Genomic DNA, 12,144 nt, shown 5'->3' on the forward strand with positions numbered 1-12,144 from the left:
TATTCAATGAACATATCAAACACTGTTCTTTCTCTTCTGTTCTATTTATGTTATTTCCTTTTACTAGAATGCACTCTAGTTTAGCTCTACTTCTGCTCTTTCTTCAAGTCAATATTTAGATGATGTTTTAACCTCCTCCAAAAAATCTTTTCTGAATATCCCAGTCCAGAATAATGCATTCCTTTTGTGAATTTCTATTCTACAATCAATCCTCAACTTTCATGGAGTATTCTTAGAAAATGGCACAAATGTAAAAAATGCAAATGTTGATATAGTGAACCTACTGGAAATATGGGGCTAGTTTCCTGTAACCACAAAAACTGGAATCTTTCACTAGAGATGGCTGAAAATACACTTTTATGTATACAAGTCTTAATAACAAAATATTGTTAATATGCACTTTTCCCAATACAGTAACTATTAAATAACTTATAAAATACAGTATACAAAATAAAATTGGTAACATGCAAAATATTTTTTTCTTGCATGTTACCAATCTGGTGTCAAACATCTCATCTGAAGAGAAAAAAAAACCACCGAAACAAACCCAATACTGATTTCAGACAATACTGCTGTAAACCATTCTATCTTGTCTACCCCCTGAAAACCAAGGGTGAGGGAGCTGTTAGAAAATGCTGAGTCTGATGAAGGTTCTGACATCACTTCCAATACTTCTGATATATGGGGAGCTCTTTACAACAGTAGGGTGACCAAGACCAGTGAAGGGCATTGTAGGTAGGATACAAAGAACTCCCCAAATCTGCATATATCAAAATTCTCTTTTTTTTTTTCTTTACTGCACATAGCTGTGTAGTTGCAAAAGTGACAATGAGGATACAAATAAAATCATGTGAATGCTTGAAGTCACAAATGTTGTGGATTGGCTGTATTTACCTGTCTTTACTACACTTTACTATCACAAGCTACTTTTCATTATCTTTTTATGTAAATACTCTGGCTCTCTAACTAGATTGTATATTCCTCAAGTGCTCAAAACACAACTCTGTATCATCCTGCACATGGGTTACACACAATAAATGGCTCTTCATGGTTCAATTATTATTAAACTCAAGGGTTAAAAGTCATATTTAATACAGGGTTTTTTATATGTAGTTGTAAGTTAATCTCTGTAAGAGATAAAGCAACCTTTAATAATTTAAGCAGAAGAGAGATTAAATTAGCTGGAAAATAAAGCACATCACATATTACTATCATGCTTATTGGCAAAATCAATGATCCTAAAAAAATGAATGATCCTGTATATGATGCAATTTTTTTTAATAAGTAGTGAAAACCCATTGTTAATTATAATAAAATGATGAAAATACTGTAAAAACATTTATGGGACTTCAGCAGGAGAACTCATGAGAAAATACTTCTTTTAAATAATGAAAAATTACTTACAATATAACAATGTCTTTAGAGGCATTGACACCTAGCACAAACTCTTGACAATTAACAATCTTAAATCCATATCCTTCACATGCATAGCCACTGATTTCAATGGACTTTACATTAATTTGAAGTTGCCCAGTATTTTCAATTTTGAATGTTCTCTTCAGTGTGAAATTTGGTTCTTTTAATTTCATCTCTAAATAAAACAAGACAAATAAAAATAATTAGGACTTTGAAGAATTCTTGCCTCTTCATGATTTGGAATTTAATAATATTCAGCAAATGAGTTTATCATTCACTTAATGCAAAATAATACTGTAAGATGAAATGACTAAATGATTATTTTCTTTCTTTCTTTTCTTTAATAAATCCTTACCTTCTGCCTTGGTTCCAAAGCAGAAGAGTGGTTAAAGGCTAGGCAATGGGGTTAAGTGACTTGCCCAGGGTCATAGAACTAGAAAGTATCTTAAGGCCAGATTTGAACCCAGGATCTCCCAGGGGTCTCTAGGCCTGACTCAATTCACTAAGCCACCTAGCTGCCCCCATAAATGATTATTTTCATAATGAAGTATTTCTTAGAGAAATTCTAAATAATAGAATAATGATCAAATTTCTCTTAGGAATATATCTTCAACCTGAAAATAATTCGGTCTCGACAGGCAAGATTGGAAATGAGAAATTTTGCCACAGCATAAATCTACTTGTATTTAAACTAAGGCATGTTACCATATACTTAATGCAAGCTTAATTTCAATGTCCATTTCTGGACCAAATCCAAAGAACCTTTTTAGTTTTGAAAATAAATCAAGGATTTACATCTCAAGTTGTTATTCATATAAACATATAAAAGTGCATGACTAGGTAGCAGGAAAGGTTTCAATCCATGCCTTTGGAATTTTTTGAAATACTCACTATCTGAACAATCTTTCAGTAAAGCTTCTGTGATTTTAAACCGTAAGGAACTTCCTGGACCTGGAGGCTTGCCTGCAATCCTTATGTTTTCAGTTGTTCCTTGTCCTTGTACCATTACAGCATCCACCACAGTTAAATTATTTCTATATAGGAATAAAAATTACATACTTTAAAAATATATCAATCTATTACCTATTTAATAAAAACAGAAAGCATTTCTTATTGTTCAAACTGTATTACATAGCATACTAAGTGTATAGCTTAGAAAAATATTTTAATCACATTGTAGATCTATCATGGGAATAATTTGCATAATTTTTTGGCTTAAACTCATTTCTGAAACATTTATTTAAGGCTTTTTATATATGTACTACAGAATTCACTCAATCCTAAATCAGAGAGACATACCTGATTATGATTAAAGAAGCAACTGTTTTGTTGAGGATAGGTGTAAATTTTACTTTGACAGATTTCTTTTCTCCAGGTTTTAAAATTATATTTAAAACTGAATGTCGAGACAGTCCTTCAGAAAATCCAGCTGTACTGTGCAATGGATGAACCTTGCATCAATCAGAAAAAAACAAACAGTCAACAGGTTAAAAAAAAAATTAGTGTTATAACATAGCTTAATATGGTTAACATCTAAATGTCTACATGTTTAGACCAAAATAGATTCTGTTGAAAATATTCAATAACAGCTAGGTAGTACAGTGGCTGAAGTGTCAGACTTGGAGTCAATAAGACCTGAGCTCAAATGTTGCCTCAGATGCTAACTAGTTGTATGACCCTAAGCCTGCCACTTTAGCCTCTCTGTGACATACTTTCTTCAATTCTCAAGTTGAAGACAAGGATAATAACAGCCTCTACTTTGTGAACCTTTATCTTTGGACTTCAAATCTAAGGCCCTTTCCATTAAATTGTGCTGCCTCAAGTCCATTCAAGGTGCTTCCTCTTAAGTATATTAAGTACTTGAAATGTTGAAGTGAGTAAGTGTCAAATGAGGGAACAGAGTAATTGCTCTGACTTTCTGTGCTCAGAGAAACTAGAGACTACTATGAGCTAGAACACTCAGAGAAGCTTTACTGGAAGAGGTATGGTACGACCAGCTTTGGGAAAGGTGTGCACAGTTTATCAGAGAAAGGGAACATAACCAGCAACAACATTGTAAGCAGAGGCACTGAGCGAGGATTACATATGCTCTATTGGGGAGATAGTAATCCAGTACCGCAGAACAATCAAGATACTAATTGAAAGCTTATTAAATGGATTCTCTTCTTTTCCTTGATCTCCTTGGGAAACAGTCCTAGCAATAGTATATAACTTATATGTATATAATATATATTAGTGCCCTCTTTTCCCTACATCCTCTCTAATAGCTGTCATTTTAGCTAATCTGATGGGTGTGAGATGATATCTTAAAATTGTTTTGCACCTCTCTATTTGCATTTCTCCAATCAGTAATAATTTAGTGCATTTCTTTTCCTATACCTATATTGGTTTCGTCATCTGAGAATTGTTCATATCTTTTTATTCATTTATCAATTGGGGGATCTTCCAAAATATTCATAGCAGTCCTCCTTGTGGTGGCAAAGAACTGGAAACTCAGAGGATGTCCATCAATTGGGGAATGGCTAAACAAATTGTTGTAAATGACTGAATACTACACTGAGCCATAAGAAACTATGAGAAGGTTAATTAAAAAAACAAAACAAAACCCTTTACCTTTTGTCTTAGAATTTCAATACTATGTACTGGTTCCAAAGCAGAAGAGTGGTAAGGGCTAGGCACTAGAGATTAAATAATTTGCCCAGGATCACATAGCTAAGAAGTGGCTGAGGCCAGATTTGAATCCAGGATTTCCCATTTCTGGGCCTGGTTCTCAATCCACTGAGCCACCTAGCTGTCCTCTGAGCAGGATAATAAAAAAAAATTTAAATTTAAATTTAGTTTAATAATAATTTAAATACATAATATATATAATCTAAAATTTTAATTAAATGTAATTAAAATTTTAAATTAAAAATGAAAACTTGGAAAGAACTACATGGGATAATGAACAGTGAATTGAGTAGAACTAAGAGACATCATCAAGAATAACTTGTGAATGTCTCCAGAGAATGAAATAAAAAATGGAAACACGAGAGACATAATCTATATATACATATCTCTCTCATGAGTGATGCCCTCTATGATGCAGGGAAGGTAGGAAGGAGGCAGGGGCACTTATAATAGAAATGTAGAAATTTTAAGATGAAGTTTTAAATAATCAAACAGATACAGATCATAATCTTTTATAGATGGAGACTTTTGGAAAGGAAATAAACAACAATGTAATTTGGGGGAGGGGGAAATTTTATGAATTGAACTTGATTTTAATTAATTTAAATAAGAAATATATAAATTGATACACCTAACTGGAACTTTCCTAAGTTTCCAAACATTTCATTTTTCTTACTCAAATATAAGTACATAAAATATTATTACCATTCCACCCTCTATGTAATTACTATCTAGTCTTTTTATGTCCATTAGTTTATAAATTGATTCTCATTTTTAACAATCTCTAGTTCAACTTGAGACCAGTAATTTTTAATTTAATCAAATCCAAGAGTGTTTTAACATTTTTCTCTTAAATGTTATGTAGCAACCCCAGATGTGATTTTCTTAGAATTTTATTATGAATATTAAAGACTTACACAGTTTCTGAAGACTTGGAATTCTAATGTTCTCAAATCAAGATTTGCCATTTTACTCAAGTTAAACCTAAAATAAAAATATACATTACTCTGCAAATAGTGTCATAAAACAGTAAGTTCAGCAAAAGAACTATCAGGTTTATACCTTAAAATGTCTCTTATTTCTAGTATACTGCAGATAAATCAAAATTACAAAAATATAAAGACTGCCACATATGAAACTTGCTTTTATTTTTCTTCATGTGACTTTTCTATCGCATATTGATGGTCTCACCCTAAAAATCCCAGTATAGCACAGAACCATATCTTTAGAGCTGAAATGGGCTTTGAAGGTAACAGGGAACTGAGACCCAAACAGCTTAACCTCCCCAAGGTTTTAAAGCCAGTAAGTAGCACAGCTGAGAGCTGACACCAGGCCAGATGACTAGATATTAAGTGTTCTTTACATTGTATCAGATTTAAATTTGTTTTATATCTCTACTCAAGAACTGCTTCCTTTACATAATGTCAATAAAATACTAAATTTTCCTAAAGCGTTCCAATTCTATCAAATAGAGATGGAGTCATGGACATGGGCCTGTGATCTCTCATTGGAAGAAAATCCCCACCAATTATGTCAGTCAGGTCCTTTTTTGTCATTTGTAGCATTAGAGAATTGCTCCTAGTGGTGTGGTTAAGGGACTGGTCACAAGTATGTGGCAGAGGTAGGACTTGGACTCTGATTTGAGGATGGAGCTCTATCCATCATGTCAAGCTGCTTGTCATTAAGATATAAAGACCATAATTATTTAAACAATATTTACCTTTCTAGTAGTTTATCTACAAAGGCAGAAGGATTGGAATACAAAGCCATGGGAACAAACTGAACATGAACAGGAACATCTGCTGGATTTTCTAAAACAATTTTTTCTTCCTAAACAAAATAATATGAGGTCAAACTTGGAATTTCCACTAATTATAGGAAGGAATAGACATTCTGTAACAAAGTTCTGCTTTTCCAAAAGTGGTATCATTCTGAATACTTACAGAAGAGCTGTTTATATTTGTAAGTGGGAAACTCAAAACTCGAGGTGAACTAAGTATGGAAGGCCAGGATAGCTCTGCAGTAATTTTTGATATGACATTTTTCTGAAGATCTGTATCCACTTCAAACATGGTAGTCAATCTAAAAAAAAGTTTGAAATGTACTGTATGGACAAAATACTTTAATTTCCAAAGTACAAGAAACTGTAGTTGGGAAATGTAACTTTCAACTGAAAATACAGACTTATTTTCTTTTCTTTTTTTTTTTAAACCCTTACCTTCCGTCTTGGAGTCAATACTGTGTATTGGCTCCAAGGCAGAAGAGTAGCAAGGGCTAGGCAATGGGGGTCAAGTGACTTGCCCAGGGTCACACAGCTGGGAAGTGTCTGAGGTCAGATTTGAACCTAGGACCTCCTGTCTCAAGGCCTGGCTCTCAATACACTGAGCTACCCAGCTGCCCCCTCTTATTTTATTTTCTAATCTTTTCTACTGCTTTAATATCATTTTAGGCTTTATCTCTTTTAGTGTTTTGACAGTGTATTAATTTCATTGTTATCTTGTATCACTTTATTCTGCTATATTATTTTAAAATTGAGTCTGTCCAAAAGTTACAAATCTTGAAAATAGGATTAAAGATATTAAAACGCTTAAGATATTTGAAAAATATTTCAATGAATTCTCAGTATATGCAAAGCATAAAATTGTACTAATACATATTAGGTAATGTGTAATTAGAATCTGTTCCTCAGGACTCAAAATCCCAGGTTCCCATGTCCCTTCTCACATTATGTCCTTATGTTTTGGAGATAAAAGTTTGTGTGTGACCCCACCCCTCACTCTTTGTCTGAGAACACAGCTGGGAAAACTTTACTCAGGTTTTTCACTTTTGTACTTTTATTTCTTCTAGTTCAAGTTCTTATTAATAAATTTCAAAAATTATACTTGGAGTTATTGGATATTAATTTTAATCTTACAGCAAGGTATCCATAAAAAAGGGCAGACAGAGGTGTGGCATAAATTCCATAGATCCCAATAGAAATCTGGGTAGCTTTAATTGATTAATTTTCAATTATTAAGGGTTATTACAATTCTCTTAAATCTTGCCTATATAGATTAGGGGCAAAAACATGATGATGGAGAACACAGAGGCATTTTTGGCCAGCTATACTACCTGATTCTTAAGCTTTCTTCTTGGTATTCAAAACATTATAGGCCATAAATATGTGATCTTATTAGCCAGAATGGTGGTGGTGGTGGTGGTGGTAATGATCATACAAGATTAATGTGATCTTTTCAGCAATATTCATAGGCTCCAACTTATGAGAGGATTCAATTTCAAATGTTCATTTATAAATCAGGTATATGAAACTCAGAACACTTCTTCCCATAATAACCATGTTATAAATGGTGTTTAGATTCCAAAGTTAATTCACAAAAGTCAACTTAATCCATAATATAGTACTACAGAGGTTGCATTACTAATACTTTAAAGTTATTCTTCTTTATCTTTTGTATATTTGACTTGCCAATATAAAGGCAGGGGTAGGGTGAGTACAATACACATGGTTCAATTGATACCATATTAAGAGTGGTGGGATGGCATTAAGAGATTAGAAGAAAATTGCTGGGTCTCTAAAAGCAACTGATTGGGCACAAGAGAGAAAATGAATAGTGCAGTTTTTTATAGTGTAACAAAGCTTCATTTTCAAGAAGATGTCAGTTTTTTTGTTTTCCTGCCCAAAACAGGTTTGAATTCTGTTGGAATGCCATTTTGAAAACAGAAAACCTGGGGAACAAGAGTTGCCAGGAGAGGGAGCAATACCTTTAGCTTCAACGAGGTAGCTAGGGGACTGGAGGAAATAAGAGGTAATATTCTCAATCAATATTAGTCAAAATGATAACCTGTTTTCTTAACTATTTTTAAAAGGCTGGACGTAATTCCTCAATTTATACAATAATTCATCAAGTAAAATGATGGAACAAAGACATAATAGTATAGAAGAAGGATTAAATATGTAATGAGAATTAGGATACTTAAAACAAAGAGACTCACCTGTGACCTGCATTTTCTTTTATTCCTAGCCATGTTCTGAATAAATTTTCATGCAAATCCCAATCAGAATCCCATATGTCTTCTTGCATTGCTAGGCCATGTTGTACTTTAGGTTCAGCTAAAATAGTCAATTTATTTTAAATTACAAATACACATAAATAGACAAAAACCAAAGTACTGTCTTTCAAGTCATTTATTCAATACATGGTGGGGTGGGGTAAAGAAATTATCTTTTTTTTCCCTTCTAGAATCTAAGGTTACTTACATTTGGACAGAAATGGTAATCCAACATAGCAATGATCCCCACATTGTAAACTAGGATCAAAATAAATGTTTGCTATCTGTAAATAAAAAAAGAGAACCAATCATTAAAAACTAAGCTGAACCATAAAGAAATGCAAACCAACTATAGGATACAAAAAGAAATTGTTTGTTGTTCAGTCATTTTAGTCATGTCTGACTCTTCATGTCTCTATGTGGGGCTCTTGGCAAGGATATTGGCCTAGTTTGCCATTTCCTTCTCTAGCTCATTTTACAGACAAATAAATAGAGGCAAACAAGGTTAAGTGATTTGTCCAGGGTCACACAGCTACTATTTTGAGGCTGAATTTGAACTCAGGTCTTCCTGATTCCAAACAGCATTCTATCCATTGTGCAACCTTGCTGCACTCAAAAGAAAACATTAAGCTAAAATTATACTATTGATTCAATAAATCAAAAATTTCCAAACCTTAGATTTCTTCCCTGGCTCTAATTCTTCTTTATTGCTCTTTAATCGCTTGTAGTAAAATCGCACATCTTCTGACAATGAACGTATATGTTGTATTTTTACCTTCTGTGAGAAGGAACTCATAACATTTAAACTCTGATGAACTATTTTTCCCTGAAGTTAAAAAAAAAAACAAACTCATTAGTATAATACTGTACACCTTTATTTCGATGCATACTTTAGAAAAAGGCAGGCATTTGCTAAAGAAACAAAAAGCCAAAGAATATTTAGACATCAACAAAATCTATTCATCAGTTTTGTGAATGGATAAATAAACAAAATTTCAAAGTGATAGTAAGACTAGAGAAAAATTAATGGCTAAATCACTGTTGCCTAGTCTGGCTGAATTAAGTAAAATAATTATAAAAATATTCTTCTCATGGTTTGATGAATGAAACAATGAAGATTAGAATATAATCAAACAAGAATTTAAGGTTAAGAATTGTTGTAAGCAAGCCATTCTCAGTACAGTATTGTGACAGAAAATATTGAATTATCTATACTGCATACTACAGCAAAAAGTCTAGACATAGTCTATTCAAAGGAAAAGTAGATTCCTTTTCTTTTCTTTTCTTTAAAAAAAAAAACAACAAAGAAACTAAAAAAAAATCTCTTTCTTCTATTCAATACTGTGTATTATTTCCAAGGTGGAAGAGTGGTAGGGGCTAGGCAATGGGGTCAAAAGTGACTTGCCCAGAGTCACACAGCTGGGAAGTGTCTGAGGCCAGATTTCAACCCAGGGACCTCCAGTCTCCAGGCCCTGGCTCTCAATCCACTAAGCTACTGAGTTTCCTCTGTAAATTTCTTTTCAATGAAAAAATACAGTGTACAGAGAAAATAATTAGAGCTGTTAAGATAAGGTTTTCAGATATTTTGTTAAATTGGAACATATGTTGTAATATTAGGAAAGTGGAAATATCAGTGATATTCATGAGCTAACGGTTTTCTTGGTTACTGCTGCTTTATAACTTGAAATGAAGCTGAAGATAGCAGTCCCATTTCAGTCTCTATTCATCACCGAATATTGTTAAAAATTTTCAGGTAAATTTCTAGAAGTTTGAAAAATATTATTAAATTATGTAATTTTTGGTTCAACTGTTAGTAGATTGGGGAGAATGAATGAAGAACAAATGAATGAAGTTCAATGTTAGGGAAGCATGGGCAAAACTATCTACTACAAGTCACTGGAAACAAACAAGGATTAAATTCAAAAGATTGTATACAGTAAAAGTTCACCAGGCTGATAATAGTAAGTTTGAAGTATTGTGTACTTCCAAGTTACTTCTAGTATTCTCTAACAAGGTGGTCTAAAACACTTTGGTAGCTAATAATTTAAAGTACATTTAAAATTTCTAAAAAAATCTGGTCCAAATAAGCTAGGAATTAGAGATATTGAGATGCTGAATTTGAACTAATAGTAAAACAGGGCACCTTGATTCTAAAAAGAGGTTTCTCCATTCCTTTCCTCATTAGCATACTTTTCCCTTCTGGCATTTCCTTGTGGTTAAAGAAACAAGGGGAGGAAGAAAACCTGTATTTTTGGGAAAGATGAATTAAACAAGCATAAGGAAGGACTTGATCACCTAGCCAGTTAGGAATATAGCATGAATTAGGAAATAGAGAGAGGAGGTTAAGAGTTATAAGATATACTTAAGACAAAAGATTAAATAAGTGTATAATGCTGAATTCGAACCAAATTTTTATTTTGGATCTGCTGAATTTTGAATTAATGTTTTAAAAAAACATTGTAAGCATAATTCATTTTCCCCTAATAGACATTTTTTTTACTATAAAATGAGTTCAACTTTTAAAATGCACAAAGTGGTAAATTGTTGGAGAAGGCTAAGAAATATATTTTAATCTTAATTATCTTACTGGAAAGGATGATGGAAGAACGATGTGCTTTGGGGAGCAAGTCAAGGAACCCACTGCAATCACAGCCTTCACAGGAATTGTTAAGATCTGTGGGAGAAAAAAAAGCAAAATCCAGAAAAAATCCAAAATCCAAAAAAAGCAAAATCCAGAAAAAACCCAAACATTTTTAGTTTTAGTTTAGCCTTGACTCTTACAAGATGATTAAAAATGAACTCAAGAAAGCTTTGGTTAAATATGTGTCAGTAGTCCATGGTGATATATTAAGTTTTATTCTGATTACCCGAAGGTGTCAGTTATCAAACATCTTCAGCTTGTTAAAGGTTAGCAATTAATGATAGCTCATATTTATAGTTTTACAGGGGTTTCCCTATAAAATATGCCTAAAATATAACAGAATTCCAAAGTACTTTCAAGTGAATAATTCAGTATAATCTGTACTTGAACAGCAAAAAATAAATAATAGGAAAGGAACAGAGATAAAATTTTCATGCAGCAACAATTTTCTAGCTCACTGAATCCAAACCTAAGATCACCTTTTCTATATGTGTATTCATAAAATAGCATAAGCTGGGCTGAAACTTTAATGTATTTAAAATAAATCACTAATCATCAAGAGATCACAGACTTAAAGCTGGAAGGGACCTCAGAGATCATCAAGGCCAACCTCTTCATTTTATTAATGAAGAGACTAAGGTACTAAGAGGTCAGGGAACTTTTCCATAGTCCCACAGGGACTCTCAACAGAGCTGGGATTTGAACTTGACTCCTTTGACTCCAAATACAAGATTCTTTTTATTGTACCATACTGTATCCCTATTATAATAATTATAATGAGCTTTGAAGTTTGCAAAGCATACTTTATATACATTAACTTATTAAATTAGTATGGCAACCATGTGTGCCACATTTAAAAAAATTAATTATCTTGGATTTTGGAACGAATGAATGAAAATGCATTCATCAAACACTTATTTGTGCTAAATGCTAGGCTCGCATGAAAAAAATATCAAGATACTTCTTATACTTAAGGATATCATATTCTAACTGGGAAATATATCCAAAACCAATCATAGTTAACAATTACTAAGTGTAATTCTTTAGGAAAGATTATTTTACATTAGTTAAACAATAGTAAGATTTCTATCATGGCACTGTACACACTGACAAGACAGTTCAACCTTAGGTACTGACGAGATTTTTATTCTAACAAATAATTAGTCGACCATTTCCTCTCATTTTACAGAAATAGGCAAGAGGAATTAGATAGCAGTCTCTTGGCTCATACACTGCATAACTACCCAAAGACAGTAAGATTATTTCAAAGTCCTTAAAAATTTATCAGAAATATATCAAGATGCTTTATCAAAAGCATTACTGTAATTAATGAAACACATCAAGCCCCAAACACTTTAAGAATGTAA

General features: G+C 32.7%; 1 protein-coding gene across 8 annotated transcripts in view; it reads right to left on the reverse strand.

Annotated features, from left to right (window-relative positions):
- TMEM131 (transmembrane protein 131) overlaps positions 1-12,144 on the reverse strand; it is a 264,070-nt gene that overhangs the window by 24,238 nt on the left and 227,688 nt on the right. For all 8 annotated transcript variants that reach the window (XM_056808387.1, XM_056808386.1, XM_056808388.1 and 5 more), the window contains 10 exons: positions 10,724-10,810; positions 8,810-8,962; positions 8,345-8,420; positions 8,080-8,197; positions 6,030-6,168; positions 5,807-5,916; positions 5,004-5,070; positions 2,716-2,867; positions 2,308-2,450; positions 1,405-1,591 (listed from right to left, as the gene is read on the reverse strand). In XM_056808387.1, the coding sequence (XP_056664365.1) occupies positions 1,405-1,591; positions 2,308-2,450; positions 2,716-2,867; positions 5,004-5,070; positions 5,807-5,916; positions 6,030-6,168; positions 8,080-8,197; positions 8,345-8,420; positions 8,810-8,962; positions 10,724-10,810 (1,232 nt within the window). The remainder of the gene's footprint in view (positions 1-1,404; positions 1,592-2,307; positions 2,451-2,715; positions 2,868-5,003; positions 5,071-5,806; positions 5,917-6,029; positions 6,169-8,079; positions 8,198-8,344; positions 8,421-8,809; positions 8,963-10,723; positions 10,811-12,144) is intronic.

This window comes from Monodelphis domestica, chromosome 8 (genome assembly GCF_027887165.1).
Source record: "Monodelphis domestica isolate mMonDom1 chromosome 8, mMonDom1.pri, whole genome shotgun sequence".
NCBI classification, from domain to species: Eukaryota; Metazoa; Chordata; class Mammalia; order Didelphimorphia; family Didelphidae; genus Monodelphis; species Monodelphis domestica.